This window comes from Geotrypetes seraphini, chromosome 1 (assembly GCF_902459505.1).
Source record: "Geotrypetes seraphini chromosome 1, aGeoSer1.1, whole genome shotgun sequence".
Classification (NCBI taxonomy): Eukaryota; Metazoa; Chordata; class Amphibia; order Gymnophiona; family Dermophiidae; genus Geotrypetes; species Geotrypetes seraphini.
Genome location: NC_047084.1, coordinates 104,754,440 through 104,781,636, shown reverse-complemented (window position 1 = coordinate 104,781,636; position 27,197 = coordinate 104,754,440). Strand labels below are relative to the sequence as shown.

At 41.5% G+C, this 27,197-nt stretch overlaps 1 protein-coding gene across 4 annotated transcripts in view; it reads left to right on the top strand.

The window, feature by feature from the left end:
• The window catches only part of KIAA1328 (KIAA1328 ortholog), a 381,040-nt gene that overhangs the window by 75,196 nt on the left and 278,647 nt on the right, over window positions 1–27,197 (top strand). For all 4 annotated transcript variants that reach the window (XM_033935328.1, XM_033935330.1, XM_033935329.1 and 1 more), the window contains one exon: window positions 6,363–6,478. In XM_033935328.1, the coding sequence (XP_033791219.1) occupies window positions 6,363–6,478 (116 nt within the window). The remainder of the gene's footprint in view (window positions 1–6,362; window positions 6,479–27,197) is intronic.

Genomic DNA, 27,197 nt, shown 5'->3' with positions numbered 1-27,197 from the left:
TTGACTTGTTTGGATAAATTTTCCGTATATTCTTTCCATCTCTTTTTAATGCTTTCTGGACCATTCAGTATCATTCCATTGGCGTCTTTAAGCATCCCCAGTTGAGGCTGGAATTTCTGCCGCAATCTCTTAATCTCCTGATATGCTAATCTGGTTTTTCTATTTACATGTTCTGATTCAATTTTCTGACAAATATAATTGAAATATCATTCTTTGTCTTGCCGAACTTGGTTCATTTGTGATATTTTTTTCTCTATCACCAGATAGTTTTGCTGTCTTCTTTCTTCTGCTACTTTTCTGGTTTCTTCTGAGATCCAAGGTGATTTCTTGGCTTTCTTTTCTCCTGGAGTGTTTTTAGCTTCATCACTAATTACAGTTTTGATGTCATACCGTAACTCTTCGGGCTCTCTATCTCCTGTATCAAGCAAGACAAACCTGTTGTTTAGTTTTATCCAATAGTCTGATGGAATGTTTTCAATGTCGTATTTTGGGAGGTCTCTAATGATCTTCTTTCAAAGCTTCATCTTAATCTTGCATGTCAAAAGGTCATGGTCGTTTCTACAGTCAGCTTCTGGTTTAGTCCTTGCAGTCAAAACTGCAGATTTCCATCTCTGTCCTATGCAGCTGTAGTCAATTTGATTTTGATACATTCCATTTAGAGATGTCCATGTGTACTGGCGACGTTGGTGGTGTTGAAAATGCGTATTCATGATTGACAGTTGGTTTGTTTTGCAAAGCTGTACTAAGTTATCACTAGCTTCAATTCTTTCTCCTATGCCAAGCTTTACAACCACTGCATCTTCAGATATACAGTACTTTGTGGCTGGGAATAAGCGAAAGCCTAGGCTTGCCTATGTCACCACCAAACACTTGGGCCAAACAGAGCCATGGAGTGGCCAGATTGGAATTATGAGGATATGGAAATAAGAGTTCTTCACCGAAAATATCTCAAACAAATGTTCTTTATTAAGCTTCTCTTGTAAGTCAAAACAAAAGTGGTTCCATCTAGGAAATACAGTTCTCATGAAGCTCCATAACTCGAGAACACTCATGAAGCTCCATAACTCGAGAACATCATAGTTGAAAAGAGTCTTAAGCATAAGGACTTTAAACCAAAGTTCTTCAGACAGAAAGCCCTTTGATTCTGTATTAGCCAACAAACTTAATTTTTAACGGAACTTCTCCCTTAATTAGTGTCAGCTGATTCAGACTGCCATTGCATGTCTGAATCTCTTGTTAGAAATGCAGGTAAAATCCCATTCCATACTGTCACTGGCTAGTGAGTTTTCTTCCCATTTATCAGCATCATGATTTAGTTCAAGACTAGAGCATTCATTGTTTGGAGTCTCAACCTGACTGGCAAGATGTGCCGTCAAATAATGACGCCACTTTCCAATGTTTCTTTCCCTCTCATTGTTAGGGCTCTGACTCCCTGCAAACACTACAGCTTCTTCCTTTAAAGCAGAGGGTTTTACCTTGAAGTATGGCAATCTTACCTCCTTTGGACTGCTGTAAGCCTGGGTGTCCAGGAACCTGCTTTCAGCCCATGACTGCCTTGACACTCCTTTCCCAGCTGAAGTTAGGAACGGTCTCCTTCCCCATACTAATTCCCGATTCCCTGTTTAACATACTGAGCAGGGGTGTGGTAGCTTCCTATTGACTTAAAACTTAACTCTGCCTGCTGTGTCCAGCTATCCCTTAAATCACTGTGTAATCAAGGGCTCTGTCTCCCCTTCCCCTCTGGGTTTTGTGCAGGGACCTAATTAACTATGCACCTTCTCTGCCACATACCCTCACCCTAGAGATCTTATTTATTCTTGGATATGAACAAGGAAGTGGAGCTGCTTCTTCCCTTCTGCACAATACATCATCAGTCTGCCTTTGGCCGAGGAGCCAAAACCTTGATCTCCCTTACCAGTGTTCTCTCTTCCTGCAATGTGAGCACAAAAGCCTTCTCACAAATGAGCTGGGCTATGCACTCCCCCATTCTTATCTGTAGTCTTCCTCCCCAAAGCTGAAAACTACTATTTGACTTGGTCCCCGATAATCTGGGTCTATCACCCCCGCTCTGATATGGAGGCCATGTTTTAGGGCTATACCGGATCAGTCATCTATAGCACCCTGGAGGCAAGGCTACTTGCACATCAGTATTTATTAGCCTACCTTCCCCTTCAATCTGGAGGAAGAGGATCTCGGAAACCAGCTTGATAATTGGTAAATGAACCTAAGCCAAGACTTACAAGGTTCCACGTTTCAATCATTGATCCTTGAACCTTCCTCCTTCCTATTCCAAATCTTAGGGCTCCTTTTACGAAAGCGTGTTAGGGCCTTAACGTGTGGAATAGCGCGCGCTAAATTGCTGCACGCGCTAGCTGCTACCACCTCCTTTTGAGCAGGCGGTAGATTTTCGGCTAGCGTGCGCTAATCCGGTGCGTGCGCTAAAACGCTTAGCGCACCTTCGTAAAAGGAGCCCTTAAATTTTTACTCTTTAAAACTTTATTTAAGTTATTCTTAAAAGATTTTTTTAAAAACTCATTTGTTTGACTTTCTTAACCTCAAAAGATATATCAAATAAAGAAACTTTATCACTTATCTTCTTTTTGATGAAACAGACAGCCACAGCCCATCGAGACCCATTTCGCCAAAGATAATGGCTTTATCAAGAGTTCATAATATTTGCCACCTATTTTGTGAGCCACTACACTCCTTCGTAGGGCTGGGTGCTCATTTACAGGAGGAAGGTTCAAGGATCAATGATTGAAACGTGGAACCTTGTAAGTCTTGGCTTAGGTTCATTTACCAATTACCAAGCTAGTTTCTGAGAATCCTCTTCCTCCTTTCTTCTATGTGCCAGAGAGTGGTGATTCTACTGTATGGTTGTAATTTTTTCGTATTGATCCCATGTTACATCTTTATGGAAAACAGTGTATAACTGTTCTAAAACGAGTCCCCCATCATCTTGGGATCTAAAGAGAAGATCTCACCCAGTAGAGTGTACAGTTTCCTTTACAGGAGAAGTAGGGTTAGGCCACTGCTCCTTAATTTGATTCATTTTTTCCAGCCCCTTGAAGCCTTCCTGAAAGGCGGGCCATTCCTTGCCCAGGACCATTTCATAAGATGGGTTGGTTAGTATCGCTACCTTCAGACTTAATTTCTTTCCCTGATACTCCACCGTAACTTTGTGAAGGACATGAGGGCTGGAGGTGCCATGTACACTGAATGAGGGAAATATCCTTGACCTCCTCTACCGGCCTCTTTTGCTGTGCCACAATCTGCTCCCACAATTTATAGGAGATGAACAATTGATTAATTTAAATAATGAAAGACCTTATTTTACCTATAAGCAAAATAGCCTCTGTCATAGACCAGAGGTTCACAACACGTGGTATGTGTACCCCACGGGGCACATGTGCCATTGTCAAGGGGTATGTGGTGCCGGTGCTGTATGTCTCCCAATTTCCTTCTGCCATCTCGTATCTCCTGCTTTCCTCATCTTCTCTCCCCAGCATCCCCTCGACCAGCAGCGGCAGCTCACTGTGTGCTTTTAACTGCCTCACACAGCTGCCACCAGCGTTAGTTTAGCCAGCGATTCCATCAGACAGCCTCAGGGCCTTTGCTAGGCCGGCCCACCTCAGACAAAAGAGGAGAAGTTGCATCATTGGTGGGCCAGCCTAGCAAAGGCTCTGAGGCTGCCTTATGGAACCGCGGCTAAACTAATGTTAGCGGCAGCTGTGTGGAGAAGTTAAAAGCTGCTACTAGGGAGAGGGGAGGAGGGAAAGGGAAGAGAGAAGAGGTACTGCTGGACATAGGGGAGTGGGAGGAGGGAAGGGAGAAGGGGTACTGCTGGACATGGGGCAAGGGAGAGGTGCTGCTGGACAGTGGAGGAGGGAAAGGGAAGGGAGACGAGGTACAATTGGACATGGGGAAGGGAGGAAGGAAAGAGAAGGTAGAAGGGGTACTGCTGGACATGGGAGACGGAGAGGTGCTGGACAGGGGAGGAGGGAAAGGGAAAGGAGAAGAGGTACTGCTGGGCATGAGGAGAGGGAAAGGTGCTGCTGGACAGGGGAGGAAGGGAAGAGAGAAGAGAAGTGCAACCAGATACTGGGAAAAGATTAGAAAAATAAAATTACCAGACTACAAATGTAGGGAAAATGATTTTATTTTCAATATAGTGATTGAAATATGTCAGTTTTGAGAATTTATATCTGCTGTGTATATGAGAAAATGAATGGAAGAAATTGCATTACAATTAGTAATGGGGGCGGGGTTTGGAGTGGAGCTTGGGCGGTCGGTGGTTGGGGGTACTCAGTTGATATTTGTTAGACCTAGGGGTACTTGGCTTGAAGAAGTTGAGAAACACTGCATAGACCATGGCTAATGAAAAGTGGAACTAACACACAGTGTTTTTACAATGACTGATTTTGCGCCCCATTGGAATGATAGCTAATTTCATAGTTCCACAGAGAGGCTAATTCCTAATGAGCTTATCCCAAATTTATAGACATATTCCTGCTAAACTTTTGTATCAAAAGCATTTATGTGGAACACTCTGGGCTCCTTTTACGAAGGTGCGCTAGTGTTTTTAGCGCGCGCAAACCCCACGCTACACAGGAAATACTAATGCCAGCTCTATGGAGGCATTAGCATCTAGCACGCGGGGCATTGTTGGGAGTGATAAAACCGCTAGCGCACCTTCGTAGAAGGAGCCTTCTGTGTACAATATAAAGTACTATGCAAGCTCATAACTGCATTACTTGTAATTATATAGAACAAAAAAAGAATGCAAAGAGTACCTCCTCCGAAGACTACCTTACAATCTTACAGAAGTGATCCCCAGTTGCTCTTGCCCATGTCAGCTCTACTCTCAAAATAGCTGCCATGACCTCTTGCAGCTGTCTCACAAGATTGCTACTAGAGGTCATGTCAGCTATTTTGAGAGCAAAGCCAGCAGATAGGTAGGGAAGGGGGATGAGAGGCAGCTGCTGTTCAGAGGGGAAGGAGGGAGACACCGGACAAAGAAAACGTTTTTGTCTTCCACTGAAAGCACATTTTTGACTAAAACCAAAGCCATGGCTATGTCCATTCTGCCAAAACTGAAATCAAGCAGAAAAATGATTTTGGGCTAGTTTCTGCACCCAAACTGAAATTCAGTTGGCCTTTACTAGCTGCCAGAGAAATGCATGTAACTTAATGTATTCTGTAAATTATGCCTGTAAGTAGGAGTCTCTTGTGTGTCTAATGTACAATGCTGCGTGCGTCTGGTAGCACTATAGAAATAATAAACAATAGTACACATCCCCCTCCATATTCGCAGGGGTTAGGGGCAGAGCCGGCCCGCGAATATTAAAAATCCGCGAATAATATTTGGGCCGGTTGTACCCCTAACCCGCTTCCCTTGGCTATTTTAAGCCCTGAAAGCGCCCCCTTAAGCCTTACCTGGTGGTGTAGCAGGTTTTCAGGCAGGAGCGATCTTCCCACACTCCTGCCCCGTGCAGATCACTCACAGGAAATGGCTGCCTTGAGCTCCCGTAGTCTCTCGAGCCATTTCCTGTGAGCGATCTGCACGGGGCAGGAGCGTGAGAAGATCGCTCCTGCCTGAAAACCCGCTAGACCACCAGGTAAGGCTTAAGGGGAGGCTTACAGGGCCTAAAATAGCCTGAAAAATGAAAATACATTTTTTGGTTTAAAACCGCGAATAAGCAAATCCGTAGATACGGAAGTCGCGAATACGGAAGGGGAAGCTCCATCTGTGTATACACCTATATGTTAACTATGCTGTATGTAAGAGATATATAGAATAGTACTTAGGTATGTTTTTGGCATTTTATAGTATGCTAAACATTTGAGTGCACGGTTGGTATGTAAGTATTAATGCCTACTTTATAGAAATATTCCCTTTATAACTGAAATGATTGGATTGAAATGGCTGAATAAAACAGGATGGCTGTGATCATTTTCATTTCTAGGTTATTGTATTATCTTTATCAAATATTGTAGATGCTGTTAAAGCATACATATAGAATGATGGTTTCTCTTCGCAGCTCACAAAAAATGGTTGCTATGCAAAAAGGTTGCTCTCTCTGCCTTGTTCTAGATCAGTGGTTTTCAACCCAGGATTAGGTTTTAAGGGATGCAAACAATGAATATGCATGAGCGATATTTACATGCAACGGAGGAAATGAGTGTTGATACATCTCATGCGCATTCATTATGGATATCCTGAAAACCCAACTGGCCTGGTTGTCTATGATCAATGGTTTGAAAATCATTGTTCTATGACTTAGGTAAATTGTGTAATTGGAAGATTTCAGTTCATCATACTAAAGCATCAGATTCATTCCTCTTGATTTGTTTCATCTTAGGGTGAGTGAAGAAAAGGAAGTGACAGAAGAACGATTAAAAGCTGAACAGGAGTCATTTGAGAAGAAGATCAGGCAACTGGAGGAGCAGAACGAGATCATCGTCACCGAAAGGGAAGATATCCTTTTGAAAGAGCCATTTCTTAGAAAATAAATTGTACAGTCAGCTTCACTGTTTGAAACAAAAAAACGTGGTTTAGCAAGAAATAATTGTTCTAATTTATTGAAGGAAAGAAATCTACATGGGTTATCTTTCAAAGGCAATGGGAAGGATGACTTATCAGCATGGGCTTTTGGCTCATCTGAGCTTGAAACTGTCATCCAGCTGTTCCTGTGATGACGTTTCACTATGATATAGACAGTTGTCAACTAAAATCTCTATTCTTGTTAATCAGGAACCGGGTTGAGAGAATTTATAGAGCAGAAGTGATGTATACAGTTTTAAAAATAATCTTACTGAAAATCAAGCAAAAAGCTACTTGATAAAACAATTTGTGGAAGAAGAGATGTGTATGTTAACACCAAATAGATTACTTGGATATAGCCATAAATTTTGCAACCTACGTTCAAAATGATTTTGCATCATGTCCTTTCTAAGAGCTCCTTTTACGAAGGCGGGCCTTAACGCGCGGAATAGTGCACGCTAGCTGCTACCGCCTCCTTTTGAGCAGGCGGTAGATTTTCGGCTAGCGTGCGCTAAAACGCTTAACGCACCTTCGTAAAAGGAGCCCTAAATTTCTGAGATGTCAAGCAGGATCATTGATAGAGCCTGCAAGGAAGCTTCTGCAACTTAGAATACATTTGAAATTCAGGCAGGACAAGGACTCCGTTATTCTCATCATCCTAAACTGGCTGTGGTAAATACGGTTCTCTCTTTTTCTGGAACTTTCCTTGAGAATTACTGTACAGTCAGTCTCATGAATATTCATTAAAGGCATCCTGAAAACCTGACTGACTGGGGTTTGCCAGGAGAAATTTGGGAACTACTGCCATTCAGCCTTTAGTTGTTAGATTCATACAGGGCTTACTTCTGTTGAAACCTCCCATGGTATAAAGCAGTGGTCTCAAACTCAAACCCTTTGCAAGGCCACATTTTGGATTTGTAGGTACATGGAGGGCCGCAGAAAAAAATAGTTAATGTCTTTTTAAAGAAATGACAATTTTGCATGAGGTGCAACTCTTTATAGTTTATAAATCTTTCCTTTAACTGCTAAAGATATATAAACTACAAAGAATTTTACTTCATACGCAGGCGCTGATCACGCGAGGAGCCGCTGCCTGCAGCTTTGAACTGAAAAATGACTTTGGCAAGGGAGCTGGCCTTCAGAGAGGCTTCTGACGCAGGCATGAGAAGCCACTGCCACCGCGTGGCTTTGAACTGAAATATGACTTCAGCAAGTAAGCTGGCCAGGCCGCGGGCTGCAAAATATTACCTGGGGGGCTGTGAGTTTGAGACCGCTGGTATAATGGGACCTCCAGTGTGGTATTAACCCAGTTGTTGAAAGCTCTCTTTCAACCCCTTGATACCTGTTACATTACATTAGTGATTTTTATTCTGCCATTTCCCAGGTGACTTACATGATCAAAAACATATTGAAGAACTAGTTGCCAGTCTGAGATTTGTTCTGAAGATCGCAGGATGTTTGTTTTGTCAAATTTCTTGAATAGCAGGGTTTTTATTTCTGTTCTGAAGGTTTTGTATTCTGGGGGTGAGGTCAGTAGTTTGGAGATTTGGTGGTCTAGCTTCGCTGCCTGAGTCGCTAGTAGATCATTGTATATTTTCTTGCGCTGTGTGCCTTTGAGAGGGAGGTGGTTGAATGTTGTTTGGTTTCTCCTTGGTCTGGTTGAGTTATTTTGGATGCAGCGGTCATTCAGGACTTTGAATAGTAGGCAGTAGAATTTGAAACGTATTCGTGCTTGTATTGGGAGCCAGTGTGAGTCTGAAGTACCCGGCTGAAAAAGTCTTATTTTTGGTGGTGGTCACTAAGTATGCTGAAGGATGAGCTCCGTCCAGACTAGAGAATGACACGGGGACAAATTTTTCCCCGTCCCCGCTGGAACTCAATTTCCCTGTCCTGTCCCCGCGAGCTTTGTCGCTGTCCCTGTCCCTGCCCCATTCCTGTAAGCTCTGCCTTAACCGAACAAGCCTCAGACACTTATGATTTTAAAGTGTTTGAGGCTTGTGCAGGTGAGGACGGAGCTTAGGCATTGGTGGAATGAGGCATTATGACATCACAATCTGAGCTCTAGAATGTTGCTACTTAGGATTTTAAAGTGTTTGAGGCTTGTGTAGATGAGGACAGAGCTTAGGCATTGGTGGAATGAGGCATTATGACATCACAGTCTGAGCTCTAGAATGTTGCTACTTAGGATTTTAAAGTGTTTGAGGCTTGTGCGGATGAGGACGGAGCTTGCAGGAATAGGGCAGGGACAGGAAAAGAACTTGACGGGATGGGAAAATGAGTTCCCACGTGGATGGGGAAAATTTTGTCCCCGTGTCATTCTCTACTTCAGACACTTAATAACTGATCTACCTTGTACTAAATTCTTCAACAACAGGATGGTTGTGTGCACTCATCCCAACTTTCTTCTCAGGGTAGTGTTGGATTTCTATCTTAACCAATCTATTGTCCTCTCAATATTTTTTTCCTAGGCTTCTTGTCCGCAAAGGTTATGGTGCATTATATTCGAGCTTTGTTCTTCTATTTGAAGTGAACTCAAGGCCTTAGAAAGTCCTCTGTTTGATTCTTTTGACCCAAATAGGTAGGGGCTGCTTTGTTACACACACTCTATTTGGCTAGCAGACTGCATTTTTTTTTCCTTTTGCCCAGACAAATTCGACTCATGAGGGTTATATCATAGTTTACAATGTGGGGGCTATGGTGGCGTTAGTAGCCCATCGCTATCAGCCTCCATGGAAATTTGCAGCCTATGACTTTTCTCAACTTTAATGTTAGACTGTTCCATAAAACTGGGCCTAAATTAAAAAAAAAAAAAAATCCCGCACAATTTCTAGTTGATGCCACATGAACCTTAGAAGAAATATGCAGAAAAATAAACTCTATTGTCATTCAGTGATCTTAATAATCGACGAGCATAAATTTATTTATTTATAAAAAAATTTGTATACCGCATACGACTGTGGTTTACATATCACATACATAAAATCTTGTTTCCCTATGATTTCCACATATAGCATAGACATGACTCAACATCATAAGCATCCCCCCAATATAAAATATCAGTATGTCGAGTCAATACAAATTTCACCAATTAAGAAAACAAAAGGGCGTCAGATCAAATGATCAATTTCAAAGTAGATGACAAAGCCAATTCACATTTGCATGCAAAGCAAGTTAAATTCCAACAATTCAGAGATATAAAATAATACTAAAGTCGAAAGATAAGGAGGCTGCTACTCAAACAATGCTCTATGGGCTAGCATTAGTATTTTAAACTTGATTCTATATTCTCATCAGCAGCCAATGAAATTTTAAATACAAAGGAATTACATGATCCCTATTATGTAAATTACCTAGTAGTTGAATAGCTGTATTATGCAAAGTTTGTAAGCGTTTTAATTGCCCTGCTATTATTCCTGAATAAACTAGATTACCATAAACCAATTCAGATAACACAAAAGCATGTATTAAGGCATGTAAAGAATCTTTATCTAAAAAATTTCAAATAGTTCTAATCTGTCTCAATATTCCAAACCTTTTTCCAATCACTGCAGAAACCTGATCTTCAAGTTTTAAATGACAATTAAGATGCTCAAATATTTAAAACATAGAGTATGACGGCAGAAATGGGCCGATGGCCCAACAAGTTTGCCTACTCAAGAACCCTCCCTCACCAAGTCTGACCTCCTCAGCAAGTCTGCCCACTCAAGAGTTCTCCATCCCATGAGAATCCATCTTATAAGCATAACTCTATAGCAACCCCACTTGTTTGTCACATTGTCTCTTGAAGTCGAGCACGCTACTGGCATCGACCACCTGGCGTGGTAGACCATTCCATCGATCAATCACCCTTTCGGTGAAGAAGTATTTCCTGGTGTCTCCATGAAATCTTCCCCCTTTAAGTTTTAGCGGATGCCCTCTTGTCGCCGTGGGACCCTTAAGAAAAAAGATTTCTTCCTCCACTTCAATGCGGCCCGTGATGTATTTGAATGTTTCTATCATGTCCCCGCTTTCTCTGCGCTCTTCAAGAGAATATAAACGCAGTCTAGTCAGACGTTCTTCATATGGGAGATCTTTAAGCCCTGAGACCATCCTAGTGGCTATTTTCTGGATCGACTCTATTCTCTTCACATCTTTTTGATAATGCAGCCTCCAGAACTGGACAAAGTACTCCAGGTGTGGTCTCACCACAGATCTGTACAACGGCAGTATGACTTCAGGCTTTTGGCTGATAAAGCTCCTTCTGATGCAACCCAGCATTTGTCTAGCCTTTGCTGAAGCTTTCTCCACCTGATTTGCAGCTTTCATGTCTTCTCTGATGAGTAATCCCAAGTCCCTTTCTGCAGTAGTTTTTGTTAAGTTTCTGCAGAAAGGGACTTGGGAGTAATCCCTTCTGCTTCAACTCAGCAGCAGGGAGCCACTACTTCTACCAGTTTTTCCATCTCTGCTTACACAGAGTCAGGGTTCTCTACTTCATCCCAACCTGCAGTCTCTGCATCTGACAGCTTGATACCTTTCAACGTAACTGCCAATCTACAGTTCTCTCAATCTGTCAAGGACATTTTAGGGGCTTCCACGAAGCCTACTACTAGATAATGCTACAACCAGAAATGGACTAGGTTTTCTGCTTGGTGCGTGTTTCATCACAAGGAGCCTTGGTCTTCCTCCTTGTCTTCAGTTCTGGATTACCTGTTTCATTTATCTCAATCCCAGGCCTCAAATCAACATCCATAGAGTCCATCTCAGTGCAATTGCTGCTTTCCATCAGCCGTTGGAAGGGAAACCCTTATCTGCTCATCCTGTGGTTTCCAGATTTATGAAAGGAATTTTCAATGTCAACCCACCTCTCAAACCGCCTTCAGTGGTTTGGGATCTCAATGTGGTTCTTGCTAAATTGATGAAGCCTCCATTTGAACCAATGTCTTCGGCTCATCTAAAATATCTCACTTAGAAAGTAGTTTTTCTCATTGCTCTCAAGTCTGCTCGCAGAGTCAGTGAACTACAAGCTTTAGTAGTGGACCCACCTTTCACAATATTCCATCACGACAAGGTGGTCATCCGTACTCATCCTAAATTCTTACCAAAAGTTGTTTCAGAATTTAATCTCAATCAATCCATTGTTCTTCCAGTGTTTTTTCTAAAGCCTCATTCTCACCCTCATACTCTGGACTGCAAGCGTGCTTTGGCTTTCTACTTACAAAGGATTAAGCCACAAAGATCTTCTCCTCAACTTTTTGTCTCCTTCAGTCCAAACAGGTTGGGACATCCAGTTTCCAAGATAACCATCTCCAACTGGTTGGCTGCTTGCATCTCTTTCTGCTATACTCGGGCTGGGCTGCATCTTAGAGGGTCAAGTCACAGCCCATAAAGTTAGAGCCATGGCGGCATCTGTAGCTTTCCTTAGATCTACGCCTATTGAGGAAATCTGCAAAGCTGCCACTTGGTCCTCGGTTCATACATTCAGCTCTCGTTATTGTCTGGATTTCTTTTAGCCAGGCAGTATTACAAAATTTATTCTCGTGATTTGCCAACACTCCCACCATCCCATTCTAGTGAGCTTGTAGGTCACCCATATGTGAGAATATGCTGCCTGCTTGTCCTGGGATAAAGCACAGTTACTTACCGTAACAGGTGTTATCCGAGGACAGCAGGCAGATATTCTCAAAACCCACCTACCTCCCCTGGTTGGTTTCTTAGCTAGCTATCTGAACTGAGGAGACGCGCACACTACTTCAGGCAGGAAGACACTCACGTATGCGTGGTGCGGCAGTTGTGAACTTTCTCAAAAGTTCTTCAAGCAAATCTGCTTGTGAAGCTGTCTGCATCGGGGCTCCGTGGTTGATGTCACCCATATGTGAGAATATCTGCCTGCTATCTCCGGATAACACCTGTTACGGTAAGTAACTGTGCTATGTAGAAAAAATAAATATGCTAGACACTTTGTTCAATCAATCTGATTATTATTAAGAACCCTAATCAGAAAATGTTGCTGAATCAATGAGGAGCACCAATAGAAATATTGGAGAAAAAAAGACCTCAGTTGAAGGGCTTCATCTAATCTAATCTAATCCTTAGGTTTGTATACCGCATCATCTCCACGTTCGTAGAGCTCGACGCGGTTTACAGTAGGAGAAATAGGAAGGAACTACAACAGAGAGTTAGAGGTAGAAGTGTGAAGAAAATTTAAAGGACTTGGGATGCCAAGATATAAGAGTTTCCTTGATTCCTAAGTTGAAGGGAGACTTATATTTTTTGAGAAAAGCCAGGTTTTCAGATGTTTGCGGAAAACTTGGAGAGAGCTCAAGTTCCGAAGAGGGGAGGTAAGGTTGTTCCAGAGCTCAGTGATTTTGAAGTGGAGGGAGGTCCCTAGCTTTCCTGTGTGGGAAATGCCTTTTAGCGAGGGGAAGGATAGTTTTAATTTGTGGGAGGATCTGGTGGTATTAGGGTTTGCGGAATTCCAAGAAAGAGGGATAAAGGGAGGGAGGATACCATATAGGATTTTGAAAGTTAAACAGGCGCATTTATAGTGGACCCTGGCAATTATCGGAATTCATGGGTCTTAAATAGGAATAATTTAAAATTTTTATTTATTTTTAATAATTTAGAAGTAACTTGTTTAAGTGATGAAGACTACCATGCATGTTAAACTTGATCTAAGGCAACCCTGCACAGCATTTGGCCCGATATGGCTCTCACTGCGACCAGCAGGGTTTCTACGAATTGTGAACTCGTACTGTCCGCCTACCCATCCGCTTCCTGGTGTTCTAATTTTAAATCTTCAGGCAGCTACTGCGTCAGTGAGCAAGCCTGCTCTGGAGCACTTACAATTACAGCGCCAGGAGGAGGTGGGTGGGGAGTTGGAAGCTGGAGAGAGGCTGTACCTGCGCTGTAGGGCTCCACCGGGGTAGGGTAGAGCTCTTGGGCCCCCCCCCACACCATGCAGCGTTCTGATGTCTTTGCTTGTATCTTTAGCCAAATTAAGACAAGTCCAGGGTTTGGACACATGAGATGCAATGTCTCACCTTAAGAGTCCATTGAACAAATACAATTGTGGCAGTTTGTCATTCTTTTGGTAAGTTAACATTATTAAATTTAGTTATCAAATACTTTCTTAACATGTTTTTAATTGGTACTCTCTTGAAAATATTAAGGTTTGCCACCTTCATTTTTTTTGTAAATTTAACGTAACCTGCGGCCCACGCTACATTTTCTAACTTTTGTTGCGGGCCCGAACCATTTTTATGTTGCCCAGGGGTGATCTAAGGCTTCTGAATTAAACTTTTTCTTTAATTACAGTTTTAAATTGGTAAGAATTTTCTTTTCTTTTAAGAATTGTTTTTAAAGATCATATTTGTCAATACACATGTGTGGGCCAAATTTGCACTATATGTTAATCATACAGGTCAGTTTTATACAGGACCTTTCCATCAAATGTAGCCTTTCCTTGGACAGTATAATCCTTTCAAATAATGGTATGAGGAATTTACTTAAGTTAAAAAAGACTTTATTGCTGGCTAGTTCTTCATAAGCCCCTGATAGTAATATGCCTAGATTTTGTCTTTTAAGGAAACTGCTGAGAAGTAATAATTTAAATTTTTTATTTATTTTTTATTTTTGCGTGTCCCATTTTCATTAACGTGTGGTAATTGACGGAGTTGCGGTGACTTGTAACCATAATGAGTTCTTAACATAATAATGCACTCCTTTCTAATAAGTGAGCACTGCTGGGGATTTAAAAGCATACTAAATCAGTTGCTTTAGTGTGAATTTATTAGTTTTTTTCAGCATTAGCTTTAATAGTAGTTATTTACATAAGCATATATCCCATTAACCGCCATCAAGGCTGGAAAACATGCTGAACTGTTCATATTTTCATATAATTATTGAACATAATGGTTTCATTTGCATTTTTAAACAGTGATGTCTCTGTCAGGCTTGAAAATAGTGTTTTTATGCAGTCCCTATTTCACATCCACTTATTTGACATCATTAAATTTTATGCTAATGTTCTTGCCTTGGAATATCATCTATAGGGCAGATGCTTGTGCTTTAATGTACAAATCGAACAAGCATTTCCTTCCTTTTCTAACTGCAAAAGAGTAAAGAGAAAAAAGCATGTCTACACTTTCTAGATAGGTTGTTTTTTTTTTTCATTTCAGAATGCATTTTGCAACTTTTAAATATCTACATTAGCTAAACGTTCAGCCTAAAAATCAAAGATATCACTTTAACATCACAACCTTTGTTTAGTGGCAGGGAGGCTATAACATTGTTCCAGCACCACAGGAAGTACTTGCATAAATATCATTTCAGAAAAGTGATGTTTTATCCATCTTTTAAAGCATCTATTTAGATATTTTAATAGATTACTCACTTTCTTCCTGCTACTCTGTGCCACTCTGTGCTTATGTTCAGTCAAATTGCCCTCTGCTGGTTTTATGGTATGATAGGCCTTCATTTATGATTACAAAACAATTGGATACCCCAGAAAGCTCTCTACGACTTTCTAAAGCTATGTCTAAGCTTTATTCACTGGCTCCTGATTTTCAGAAGGTTTTGGAACAGTGTAACATAGATTCTGCTGTGGCGTAGGTTATTTGGCGCACAGTCCTCCCTAGTGATGGGGGAGTGATGCTGAAGGATTTTCAGGATCACAGAGTAGATATGTTGAAAAATCTTTTTGAAGTGGCATCTTTAGGTATCAAAGCGGCGGTGGCCACTTTTTTTACGGCATGTGCCTGTCATATGAGATTGCACAGTGTGTCCTCTGTGGAGGTGCATGCCTGTCCTTTGCTGGTGATGGATGGTGTGGATTATGTTCGCCCTTTATTATCTAATTTGAGTTCTTAGTAAGGTCTGTGCTTATGCAGTGACTGCACGCCAGACTCTGGATCTGTCATTGGGCTGGGGACGCTACCTCCAAGGCCACTTTAAGCAGACTTCCTTTCAAGGGTCAGCTTCTTTTTGGTAAAGGTCTGGATGACCTCATGACCAGTGTTGCTGAGCGCCCCCCCTGAGTCCCTGTGAACAACTCTTGCTGAATGTCAAAGGCTTTACTAAAATCTAAATACATCACATCTAGCACACTATCCAATTCTCTTATCACCCAATGAAAGAAATTGATCAGATTTGTCTGACAAGGCCTGACGCTAATAAATCCATGTTGCCTCAGGTCCTGTAATTCATGGATTCCAGAAACATCATTATTTTCTATTTTAAAAACATTTCCATTTTAATTTACTTACCACAGAAGTCAGACTTACCGGTTTGTAGCTCTCTACTTCTTTCTTACTTTCACTTTTGTGGAGAGGGTAAAATCATCCAGTACCATTCTGATTGTAAAACCTTGAAAAGGTAATCCAGTGAAGCTGCCAGAACTTCCCTAAATTCCTTCAGTACATAAGAATAGCCTTACTGGATCCAACCAATGGTCCATCAAGCCCAGTAGCCCGTTCTTACGGTGGCCAATCCAGATCACTAGTACCTGACCAAAACCCAAGGAGTAGCAAACGGTACTCTCGGATATACACCATCCGGCCTCATTGCTTTGTCCACCTTTAGTTTAGCTAGCCCCTCATGAAACAATCCTCTGAAAATCGATCAGGTGGTACCATACCTCCATCCCTATTTGCATTTGTCTTCTACAGTCCTGCTTCCTGTGCTTCAGCTGTGAACACAAAACAGAAATATTCTGTTACATCAGCGCAGGACTGACTTAGGTATTATCCATCTGTAGTTACAGACTGTTGCAGAAGGATGTCAGATCACATCTTTCAGCTCCTCCTCCTTCACCAGTGGAGTATAGTGTTCTCCCAGTTTTTCATTCTGCAAGCGAACTGAGAAGGTGTGTTCTGTTCTGCTCAGTTTTTATTTTCTTATTTTTGGACCGAGATCCTCAACTGATATACCCTGGACCCTGGGGAGTGGTCTTTGCCCTCCAGAGCATTCAATCTCATTGTGCAGCGCTGGGGAAGACTGGAGTCAGACTGGCTTCGGCCAAAGACAGAAAGGTGAATTGCTTCTACATTTTAAGAAGTGAACTAGGAAGCACAGGGCTGGACACTTTGGTGCAACCCTGGTCATCAGTGTCCCACTGGGCCCCATAGAGGGCTGGGCCATATGTAGAATCACAAATTACCCGGTTCTGGTGATACTGGCAGCTCCGGCCCCGTCGGCCTTGGCATGTGGATCTATTGTAGCTACAATGAGAAAGATGTCTCAAACTGCCAGTTCCAATGGAGAATCCGGAGTGCTTTGGTCTTACGGCATGGCTCTTGAGTGCTTGGATCTAACCCGTAAGGGTTATTCGGAGGTAGTTGTCTCAACTCTCTGAGGAAATATGCCTACATCTATGCTGACGACATCACCTTAGTCTTTCCCCTAACAAACCTATCCCCCGAGACGAAGAACCACCTGGCATCCATATTAAAGCAAATCGAACTATGGATGGCTGAATTCAAATTAAAACTCAATTCAGAAAAAAACAAATTCTTCCTGGCGAGTCCGAACAACAAAATCAAAGATTCGTCAATTTCCTTGAATGGTCAAGTCTTTCCGATTACAGATTCAGTAAAAATTCTGGGAGTAACTCAGGACCACTACCTTACCCTTGAAGCTCACACCGACTTGCTGGTCAGAAAAGGCTTCTCAATATTGTGGAAATTAAGAACTATCAGAAAGTACTTCGATGCTGTCTCATTCCGCTTACTGGTGCAATCCTCCATTCTAAGCTCACTCGACTACTGTAACATCATTTATCTGGGGTCTTTCAAAAAAATCACTCGAAGACTTTGAATCATCCAAAACTCGGCAATCCGATTGATCTTTAGGTTAAAAAACTGGGAACACCTAACTCCCTACTACCAAAAACTCCACTGGCTGCTCCTCGAAGCGAGAGTGATGTTCAAATTTGCCTGTCTCTGTTTCAGATCCATTCTAGGTTCAGCCCCCATGTACTTGCTTCTGGGCTTGAGGAAAAAAGCTGTCACTGGCTTATCATCCAGATATCACCCGGTTCTTGAAGGGGGTACTCAGATTATGTTTTCCGTTGCCCCAGCCTTTCTCATCATGGAATTATAATGTCATCTTTAAGGACCTTTCTTATTTATTTATTTTATTTTTTTAGATTTCTATCCCATTCTCCTGGGTTACAATTGACATTCACAGTAAAGTTAAGGACAAAAAAATTATAGGCATTCGAAAAAAGAAGCCTTCATATGAGCCTCTGCAAGAAACGTTTCTACTGGATCTTACTGGTGGCAATAGTTTTAGTAAGATGAATCTCGAAATTGCAAGTTCTTTGTTGCAGAGAGATTTTCCTCAGGTTCACTGAGGCTAAAGTTAGCGAAAGAAAGTGTGCTGGGCCTCTTATCCCTCGAACAGAGGAGATTGAGAGGGGACGTGGTCGAAACATTCAAGGTACTGAAGGGGATAGATTTTGTAGATAAGGACAGATTGTTCACCTTCTCCAAGGTAGGGAGAACAAGAGGGCACTCTCTAAAGTTGAAAGGGGATAGATTCCGTACAAACGTAAGGAAGTTCTTCTTCACTCAGAGTGGTAGAAAGCTGGAACGCTCTTCCAGAGGCTGTTATAGGGGAAAACACCCTCCAAGGATTCAAGACAAAGTTAGACAAGTTTATGCTGAACAGGAACATGTGCTGGTGGAGCTAGTCTCAGTTAGGGTGCTGGTCTTGGACCAGAGGGCCGCCACGTGAGCGGACTGCTGGGCATGATGGACCACTGGTCTGACTCAGTAGTGGCAATTCTTATGTTCTTATAGTGCCTTCCTTCCTTAAAAGGTGGTATCAGGACCCGGGAGAAGGGGAGTAGCTAAGATGGCAGCATTGACCAGACACTGAGATCAAGCTCTCGTCTCTGCCAAGTTTGGACGCTAAAGAAAAATATGCCACATAAGAGGAAAGGGAGTGTTAAGGTGCTAGTTTCCTCAACGCCTACACCCCCGACACGGCAGCAGACGATTGAGCAGTTACTGCCTGGAATCTGCATCCAACTTGGCGGAGCTAGCCCTGCGGTGGGAGAGGGTAAAGAAGGCCTTACCTCACAACGACATGAAATCTCGCTCTCGTCTGCAAATAATAATCTAAATACTGAGATAAAGGCTGAAACAAAGAACCACAGCTCGACACTATAGGGTGACCTGGGGGGGTTTGCAGCCTCTTATGAACTTTAGGAGTAAAATAAATGAACTACACTTTTGGGAATTGCACCATCAAATATAGGTATTCCCTAGTTGTAATTATTTGATGTTCTAAAGCATTTTTCAAACATTCGTATACTTTTTTGGAAAATTCTGCCGTAGGATCAACAGAACCCAGGCTTTTATAATACAAATTATCATTAAGTTGTCTCATTGCTTCATGATGATAATCACTTCTGTTCATAAGGATTACAGCTCCTCCCTTGTCAGCTTTATTTATAATAAGAGAAGAATCATTCCGTAACTCTTGCAGAGCTGTCACCTGTTTTTTTGTCAGATTATGAAAATCACAACTATTTTGTCCCTCTATCTGGTCCAAATTGCACAAAACAATTTGTTGGAATGTATCAACCACTGGGTCTGCGTGTCCCAGTGGCATCCAATAAGATTTGCTCCTGTATTTATCAGAAAAACTGACTTTATCATGAATTTGTTCCCCTCCAGTTTCTATTGCCTTATTATCATGAAAAAAATATACACGAAGCCTCAGTTTTCTAAAAAACCGGTATAAATCTATTTGCATGGAAAACGCATCATAAGGAGAATATGGTACAAATGATAACCCATATTGAAGTACCGATTACTGAGTCTCAGTTAAATTTTTGTCAGATAAATTAATGATGTTAATCAGTTCTTCACTTGACGACGGGTTTTGACTCCCTTGGATGGCATCTGCACTGATTTTGTAATCACTTTTGGAGGCAACCGTAAAAAATCCCCTGGTAATTTACCATTTTGTTTCTCATTAGCTGTAGTTACTGTAATGTCTTTGTTAGATATATCTTCTCATGATGAGGCATTAGATGAATTAATGCATGTAACTTTCTTATCTGTTCTTGGGTGATTTATCATTTTCTTATCTGTTCTACGTGATTTATCATTTTTCTTCATCCACATGTATACAAAACCTTTTGTGTAATCGAATTAATCATGCTTGAATTTTTGTATTTTCTGTTTTTTAAGATCACTTCTATATTTCTCCATGTTATTTTCAAACTCATTCAATTGTTCAAATTTCTCAATTTCCATATTAACTTTTAATTGCTCTAATTTAGTAGTTAATTCAACTTGTGCTTCCTGTGATTTTTTTATCAAGAACATCTGTAGTTAACAACATCAAATCAAGTGAACATTGAGTTAACGCTTGATTCCACCGTGTTACATAACATAGAAACATAGTAGATGATGGCAGATAAAGACCCGAATGGTCCATCCAGTCTGCCCAACCTGATTCAATTTAAATTTTTTCTTCTTAGCTATTTCTGGGCAAGAATTCAAAGCTCTACCTGGTACTGTGCTTGGGTTCCAACTGCCGAAATCTCCGTCAAAACCTACTCCAGCCCATCTACACTTTCCCAGCCATTGAAGCCCTCTCCAGCCCATCCTCCCCCAAACTGCCATATATAGACCGTGCAAGTATGCCCAGAAATGGCCTTAGTTCAGTATTTAATATTATTTTCTGATTCTAGATCCTCTGTGTTCATCCCACCTTCTTTGAACTCCGTCACCGTTTTCTTCTCCACCACCTCTCTCGGGAGCGCATTCCAGGCATCCACCACCCTCTCCGTAAAGTAGAATTTCTTAACATTGCTCTTGAATCTACATATTCTACCTCATCAAGAAACCGAGGTTCTTTATTAATTCTCAACCTACGAGGCACTCTCATCAAATGACAATATTCTATTAACGTTGCCGAATGCAATTCTGTTCGAATTAAATATCTACTCAACTTATCTCCCCCTTGCCAATCAAATTCACATATATGTGTTGAACAGAGTATTAGCTATTTAAAGAATTTTGAAAAGCTCCATGGGTAGAATTGTTGGTTGTCAAGTACTATATCTTTCTTGAGATAAGGAGACCAGAATTGAACGCAATACTCCAGATGAGGTCGCACCATGGAGCATTGCGTTGAATTCTGGTCTCCTTATCTCAAGAAAGATATAGTGGCGCTAGAAAAAGTTCAAAGAAGAACAACCAAGATGGTAAAGGGGCCTTTACAAAGTAGTTTCTGTTGTTAATAATAATTTGTATTTATGTAACACCTTTCTTCCACACAAAATCTCAAAACACTTTGCAGCTTAGTACTTCATGCTGTTCTGTCTAGGATAGATAGTCTGGTGTTCATTCTGACCCCATGAGTGAGTGAAAATCACTAGTGGTGTTTGCAGCCAGCAAAAAAAAAAAAAAAAAATAAGAAATACTGGTAATTTAAATAAAAATAAAATCAATTTCTGGCAGAAATTTAAGTGTAAACTTGGCATGCCATACCTGAGTACACCCATGCTTCACCTACCACATGTCCGGTAATTTGGAACAGTTTATGGTATGGCAAAGTATGGGTTATAGAATTAGTTAGCCTTATTCTTAATAGTAACTCTCAAGCAACCAGAAACTACATTTATCTGGCATCTATCAACCCCCATGGGTGCCAGTTAACTGAGAGTCTACTGTATTACCTTATTGTAACAGAGGAAATGAGGCACATGGAGATAAAATAGCTGAAGTTTACAAAGAGTTGGTAAAAGTAGAAATCTGAGTTTGTAACTTATTACTTTTTATTCAACCAGTAAATTATCTTCCTAGTTAGGATCCATTTTGCTTTCAAACGATTTTGAAGAATAGTTTTGAGTTTTCTATGGAGATATTATGAAAAAGGTTTGGACAACAAACGTGTATATTTGGATGGCGATAGATTTAGCTCTTCAGGGCAGCCACCATTGAGAAAATTCTGATCAATTTTAAATTGGCTACCAAAGCAACAAAGTGATATGCAGCGGGTATTTAGGAACAGAAAGGTCAGACACTTACAAAATCCTCAATTCAAGGTCGTCATGCTGTAGGCAATCAATAAAGCTTTTCAGTACAAGAAGGACAGCTGCTGAAGTTTGCAGAGCTCCATATTAGCATGTTACAAAACCTTCACTGTTTAATAGCCCTGGGGACAAAATGGTATTACTACATAGCTTAGGTCAAATGAGGTACAAACCTTTATCATGAGCACTGCAAGTTTTACAGCCTACTTTTAACATTACAAAGCCAAAAAGAACTTATTGAACAAAGCTGTAAAGGGGGGTTGACCCTAAAAAATGATAATCTTGTTATACAGTCAAACACATGCATATTTTAAAGTAATTTCTTCAAGCATTGGTTTTATTTGGTATTCTTCACAAATTTGAGACATTTCTGCTGATCTTAATGCAGCAGCTGGGTGGCTAAATATTGTCCCCCAAATTTTTGTTGGTCCAACCATCTTTGGAATTCATTTTTGGAACTGCTGAGTACATCTATTTTATATCTAGCAATGGAAACAATCCTGTAGTTTTTCTAGTTAATTCTATAGAATAGTTTCAAGTTTATTTAAAATTTCTTATACCGCCCAATCAGCCTTCTAGGCGGTGTACAAATTTGTAAAAACAAAGGACAAACTTTAGCTAAAATACAAGTTTGAAGTGACAATACGTCACCAAACTATAACTATAAAAACTTTTAAAAACTATTAAAAACACAGACAAACAAGAACATAAGATAAAAGGCAAGAACTGCATTAGACAAAGTAAAAGAAAACAATTAAGGAAAAAACAAGAGGGAGGGCTGCTGTAAACTCAATAGTATAGGAACTAAGCCCTCAAATAATTATTTCTGTGAAACAGCTATACTCAGTAACTTACATTACATTACATTACAGATTTCTATTCCGCCAATACCTTTCGGTTCAAAGCGGATTACAAAAAGAGTTATGGAAGAAGGGTTACAACGTTAGATCAGATAAGGTTTCCAAGAGAGGGAAAAGTAGGATCTGGGGTTAGGGAGGGGATGGTAAGAGGGGGGGGGGTTAAGTTTTATCATGCTATTAAGCTTTATTAAGGGATTTCTTGAAGAGTATAGTTTTTATTTCCTTTCTGAACATCTTGTAGTCTGGGGTTGTTGTCAATAGGTTGGAGACTTGGTTGTCTATCTTCGCTGTCTAACTTCCCATTATTGTCGTGTTTAGGTTTGTCCTACTAAGGGCTCCTTTTACGAAGTTGCGTTAGCGGCTTCAGCGCGCGCGACTTTTAATCACGCGCTAACCCCCGCACTAGCCAAAAAACTACCGCCTGCTCAAGAGGAGGTGGTAGTGGCTAGCACGGCTGGCGGTTAGCGCACGCTATTATGTGCGTTAAACCACTACTGCGCCTTTGTAAAAGGAGCCCTAAGTTGCTCCTCTGGCATAAGTACATTGGATTTCAAATTTCTTTGAGAGAATATCCTGGTATTTCTTTAGTCTTTTGCTTGGATATAGATCATATGCTTTTTTGAAATTAAACTATTTTGCTTCATAAGTTTGTTTGGTCTGTAGATACAGTTATGCATATACAGCAATCCAGTATGCATTACACCATTATTGCACATTAAAATAATCACACAAAAATGCCATTTAATCCTCCACTGCCTCAGGTACATTAGATAGATTGTGAGCCCACCAGTTCAGACAGGGAAAATGCTTGAAGTACCTTTATGTAAACCACTTTCAGTGTGGTTGTATAAAAAGGTGGTATACATATATCCCAATCTCCCATTATTTGCTTGTAAAAATAAAAGCACTGGTTTACATTGAACTTGGGCTTCTTTTACGAAACCGGTTAGTGCGGGCCAATGTGGTAACTGCCCTGAAGCTCATAGGGATTTCTGTTACATCCCTTCTGGATTCCGTACTCTAGGTGTTAAATCCCTTCCTGCAATCTGGGAGTTGTAGAAATCCAAACACTTTTCTGAGCATGTGCTCCTCCTACCTTAGAGAGAGAGTTGGAGCCCTCTACAGTTTTCAATTTCTGCAATTCGTGCAGAAGTCTTTTCATCAGCTCTGCATCTTTTCCTTATTTTTTTCCACTTAAAGTTCAATTTTTTCGGTGGCTTCAGTGCCGTGAGATCCCATGTGGTGTCCTCTGCCAGAGGAAAGGATGCAGTTCCACAGAGCCGGACTGCTACTTAACAGAGAAACTTTGGTGAACCTGTGGAGCCAGCCTGCTGTGTGCTACCCTTCTCAGACTTGGGGTCCATTTCCCTGGGAGCTCGCTTGTCAGGCTGTATGCATCTTGAATAAAAGTCCCTCCAGGTTTTAGGGCACATGCTACTTTTCCTGCCCCCTGTCATGTAGAGAGGTTCCGTGGGGGCGAAGGTTACAGTCAGAGCCCGTCTGACTGGCATTCCGAAGATCTTCAAGTTTGATCATTTGTATCAGTTTCTGAGGCAGAAAATCCTTTTCCTCCGTTCAGCTGCAGTGTACAGAACTGAGAGGCAGGCACTTTAGACTGTAAGTACGTCTCCATTATTTCCTAAGGGAGCTTCAGGAGTGGTCTGTGAAACTCTGTAAAAAAACATTTTTCAGAGTTTCTGAGGGTAGGGTTCAGGTCTCCCACCTCCCCAAACCCCAAATCACTATTTTTTTTTAGTGGGGGAGGGGGTTCTTTGTTTTTACCATTTTTGATGTGAATTCACTGGTGTCGGCCATCTTGGATTTTTATTCATCTTTTTTTCAAAGCATGATTTGTGCCTCAAAATCCCTCGATTTTGTTGCAAATCAATTGGGATATTAGCCCCTAATAAGTTGACTACATGTATGGATTGGTGTTGGAACAGTGTTTGTGTATCATGTGCTGCAGCATGCTGAGGGGAGGTGTGGGAGTTTCAGGCTTCACCTCCTCTGGGTCCTCCAGGACTTAGGAGCAAGCCTTGGTCCGTATTTTGAGCAAAATGTCTCGCCCACTGACAGTTGTAGAGCCTGGCACCAAATGCTTGTGTTCCGAGTCTGGGTACCTTTTGGCATGGCCTGGGTGCCTCAGCTGGACTCAGCAGTGACCATGGGATGCAAATTTTCTTCAGATTTACTTTTGGCTCTTTTGGAGAGCATATTCTTCGGACCTGGCTCATTTGATGCAGCCAGTGGGCATGTCACCTTCTTCCAGGGTAGTCACTCTGATGCCAGAGGTCCCTGTGCGGGATCCCTCTCATCCAACTATGACAGATCTTGATCATATTAATTGTCACATGGGTATTGTGCCTATCCTATCTCTTGACACTGTGTTATTTTTGGCTGCTGATACCCTTGCCGGGACTAGTCAGCGAGATACCTCGAAGTGTCCAGATTATCATCCATAGACGTTTTAGGTCTGTTTCTATCCACCTTTTCATTTCTGATGCTCTGAAAGAACTTAAATCAGGACTTTCAGCCTTTTACGTCTGTGTTCGGTCATGGACCATTCTAATGTGCTGTCCTTTTTTCCTGTCCCATCTGCAGTTTATTAGTCTGATAATGGAGCAGTAGGATACCCAAGAAAGTTCTTTCTGACTCTCTAAAGCTATGGCTAAGCTTTATCTACTGGCTCCTGATGTTTAGCAGTTTTGAGCAGCCCAAGGTGAATTCCGCTGTAGTGCAGGTTACCCAGCACATGGCCCTCCCTAGCGATGGGGGTGTAATGCTTAAAGACTACCAGGATCACAGCATGCACATCATCTTGAAAAAGCTTTTTGAGGTGGCTTGTTCAGGCATCAAGGCTGCGGCGGCAGCCTCCTTTGTGGCGCATGCTTGTCACTTGATATTGCACTGTGTACCCTGTGTGGAGGATCATAAGAACATAATAGCCTTTATGAGTCAGACCAATGGTCCATCAAGCCCAGGAACCCATTTTCACTGTGGCCAATCCAGGTCACTAGTACCAGACCAAAACCCAAAGAGTAGCAACATTCCATACTACCGATCCAGGGCAAGTTATCTGTCATGCAAAATGTTTATTTTATTTGATTCAATTCCCTCTTTAACATATAGCGCAACCCTCCCTCCAATTTGATCTACTTTATCCTTACGATATAAATTGTACCTAAGTAATACAGTGTCCCATTGATTATTCTGCTTCCACCAGGTCTCTGAGATGCCTATTATATCTACCTTCTCATTCAGTGCTACATACTCTAACTCTCCTATTTTATTTTTTAGGATTCTAACATTTGTATACAGACACCTCAAATTGTGTTTTTTCCTTGTAAATACAGGCTGCTGAGAAACGGGGAAAGTTTTAGTCCTTTACTCTGCCTTCCTCTTAAACCCTCCTAGCTTTCTTTCACCATTATTGAAACCTCTCCATTGGTACACCCTAAATATCCTGTTTCAATAGTATCCTTCAAGGATACCTCACACCGAACCATCCACTCCTGGGCGACTGTCAGCTTTCCCCCCCATCTCAGTTTAAAACTGCTCTGTCTCCTTTTTAAACATTAGCGCCAGAAGCCTGGTTCCATCCCGGTTAAGATGGAGTCCATCATTTCGGAACAAGCTCCCTCTTTCCCAGAAGGTTGCCAAGTTCCTAACAAATCTAAATCCCTCATCCATTGTCTCAACCATGCATTGAGACTTTGCAGCTCTGCCTGCCTCTTGGGTCCTTCTCTTCTGGATCTAACAATCAAGTCTGTCTTTCTAGTCACCATTGTCTCGGCACAGCGTACTTTGGAGCTTCAGGCTCTTTCATGGAAGTGGGTGTGGTTCTTCATACAGTACCCTCTTTTCTATTGAAGGTGGTTTCCAATTTCCATGTCAACCAGGAGGTTTGTTTGCCTGCATTTCACTCCATGGGATCGGAGCGAAAGGATCACATCTTACACAAATTAGACGTCAGGAGAGTTGCTCCACTATTTGGAAAAGACTAATGACTTTCGGCTGTCTGATCATCTCTTTGTCCTGACTAATCCATCTTGGCAAGGTATTCCAGCTTCTAAGTCATCAATCACCCATTAGTCTTATGGCTATTTCAGTGACTTACATTGCTTGCGTTAAGCAGCCGCCGATTTCTCTTATGGCCCACTTGACTATACGTGTTGCTGCCTTGTAGGCGGAATCTCGAGCGATTTATCCAGATTAAATTTGCAGGGTGGCTACTTGGTCCTCTTTTCGTACCTTTACCCGGTTTTACTGAGTGGATGAGGTGACTTGCTCTGATGCCGCTTTTGGGACCTCTGTGTTGTGGGCAGGCTCTCCCTGTCCCTTCCTAGATGCTGCCATTACTTTGGTACGTCACCTAGAGTATGAAATCCAGAAGAGATGATTTGATTTTTACCTTCGATAATCTTTTTTTAATTAGTCCCTGTAGGATTCCATATGACCCCGCCCTCTCTGTGCCACGCAGCAGCTGCTAGCACAGCTTTGTAAAAGAGGGAGTTTGTTTCCAAATTTTCTTGAATCTGTTTACATCAGTCAGTCAGTGTTAATTTAGCTCACATTCCTCTTAAGATTACAGGAAGAAGAGGTAAGCCTTCAACACACATTTAGTGCATGTTAATGGGCTGGCACTGAATGCATTAAAAGTGTTTTACGGTTATTTTGCCTGTTTGTCTGTGCTAACTTGCAGGTTACTTATTTTTTTAGAAATATTTTGGGGCGTGAGTATGCCCGTATTATCCTGGTATGA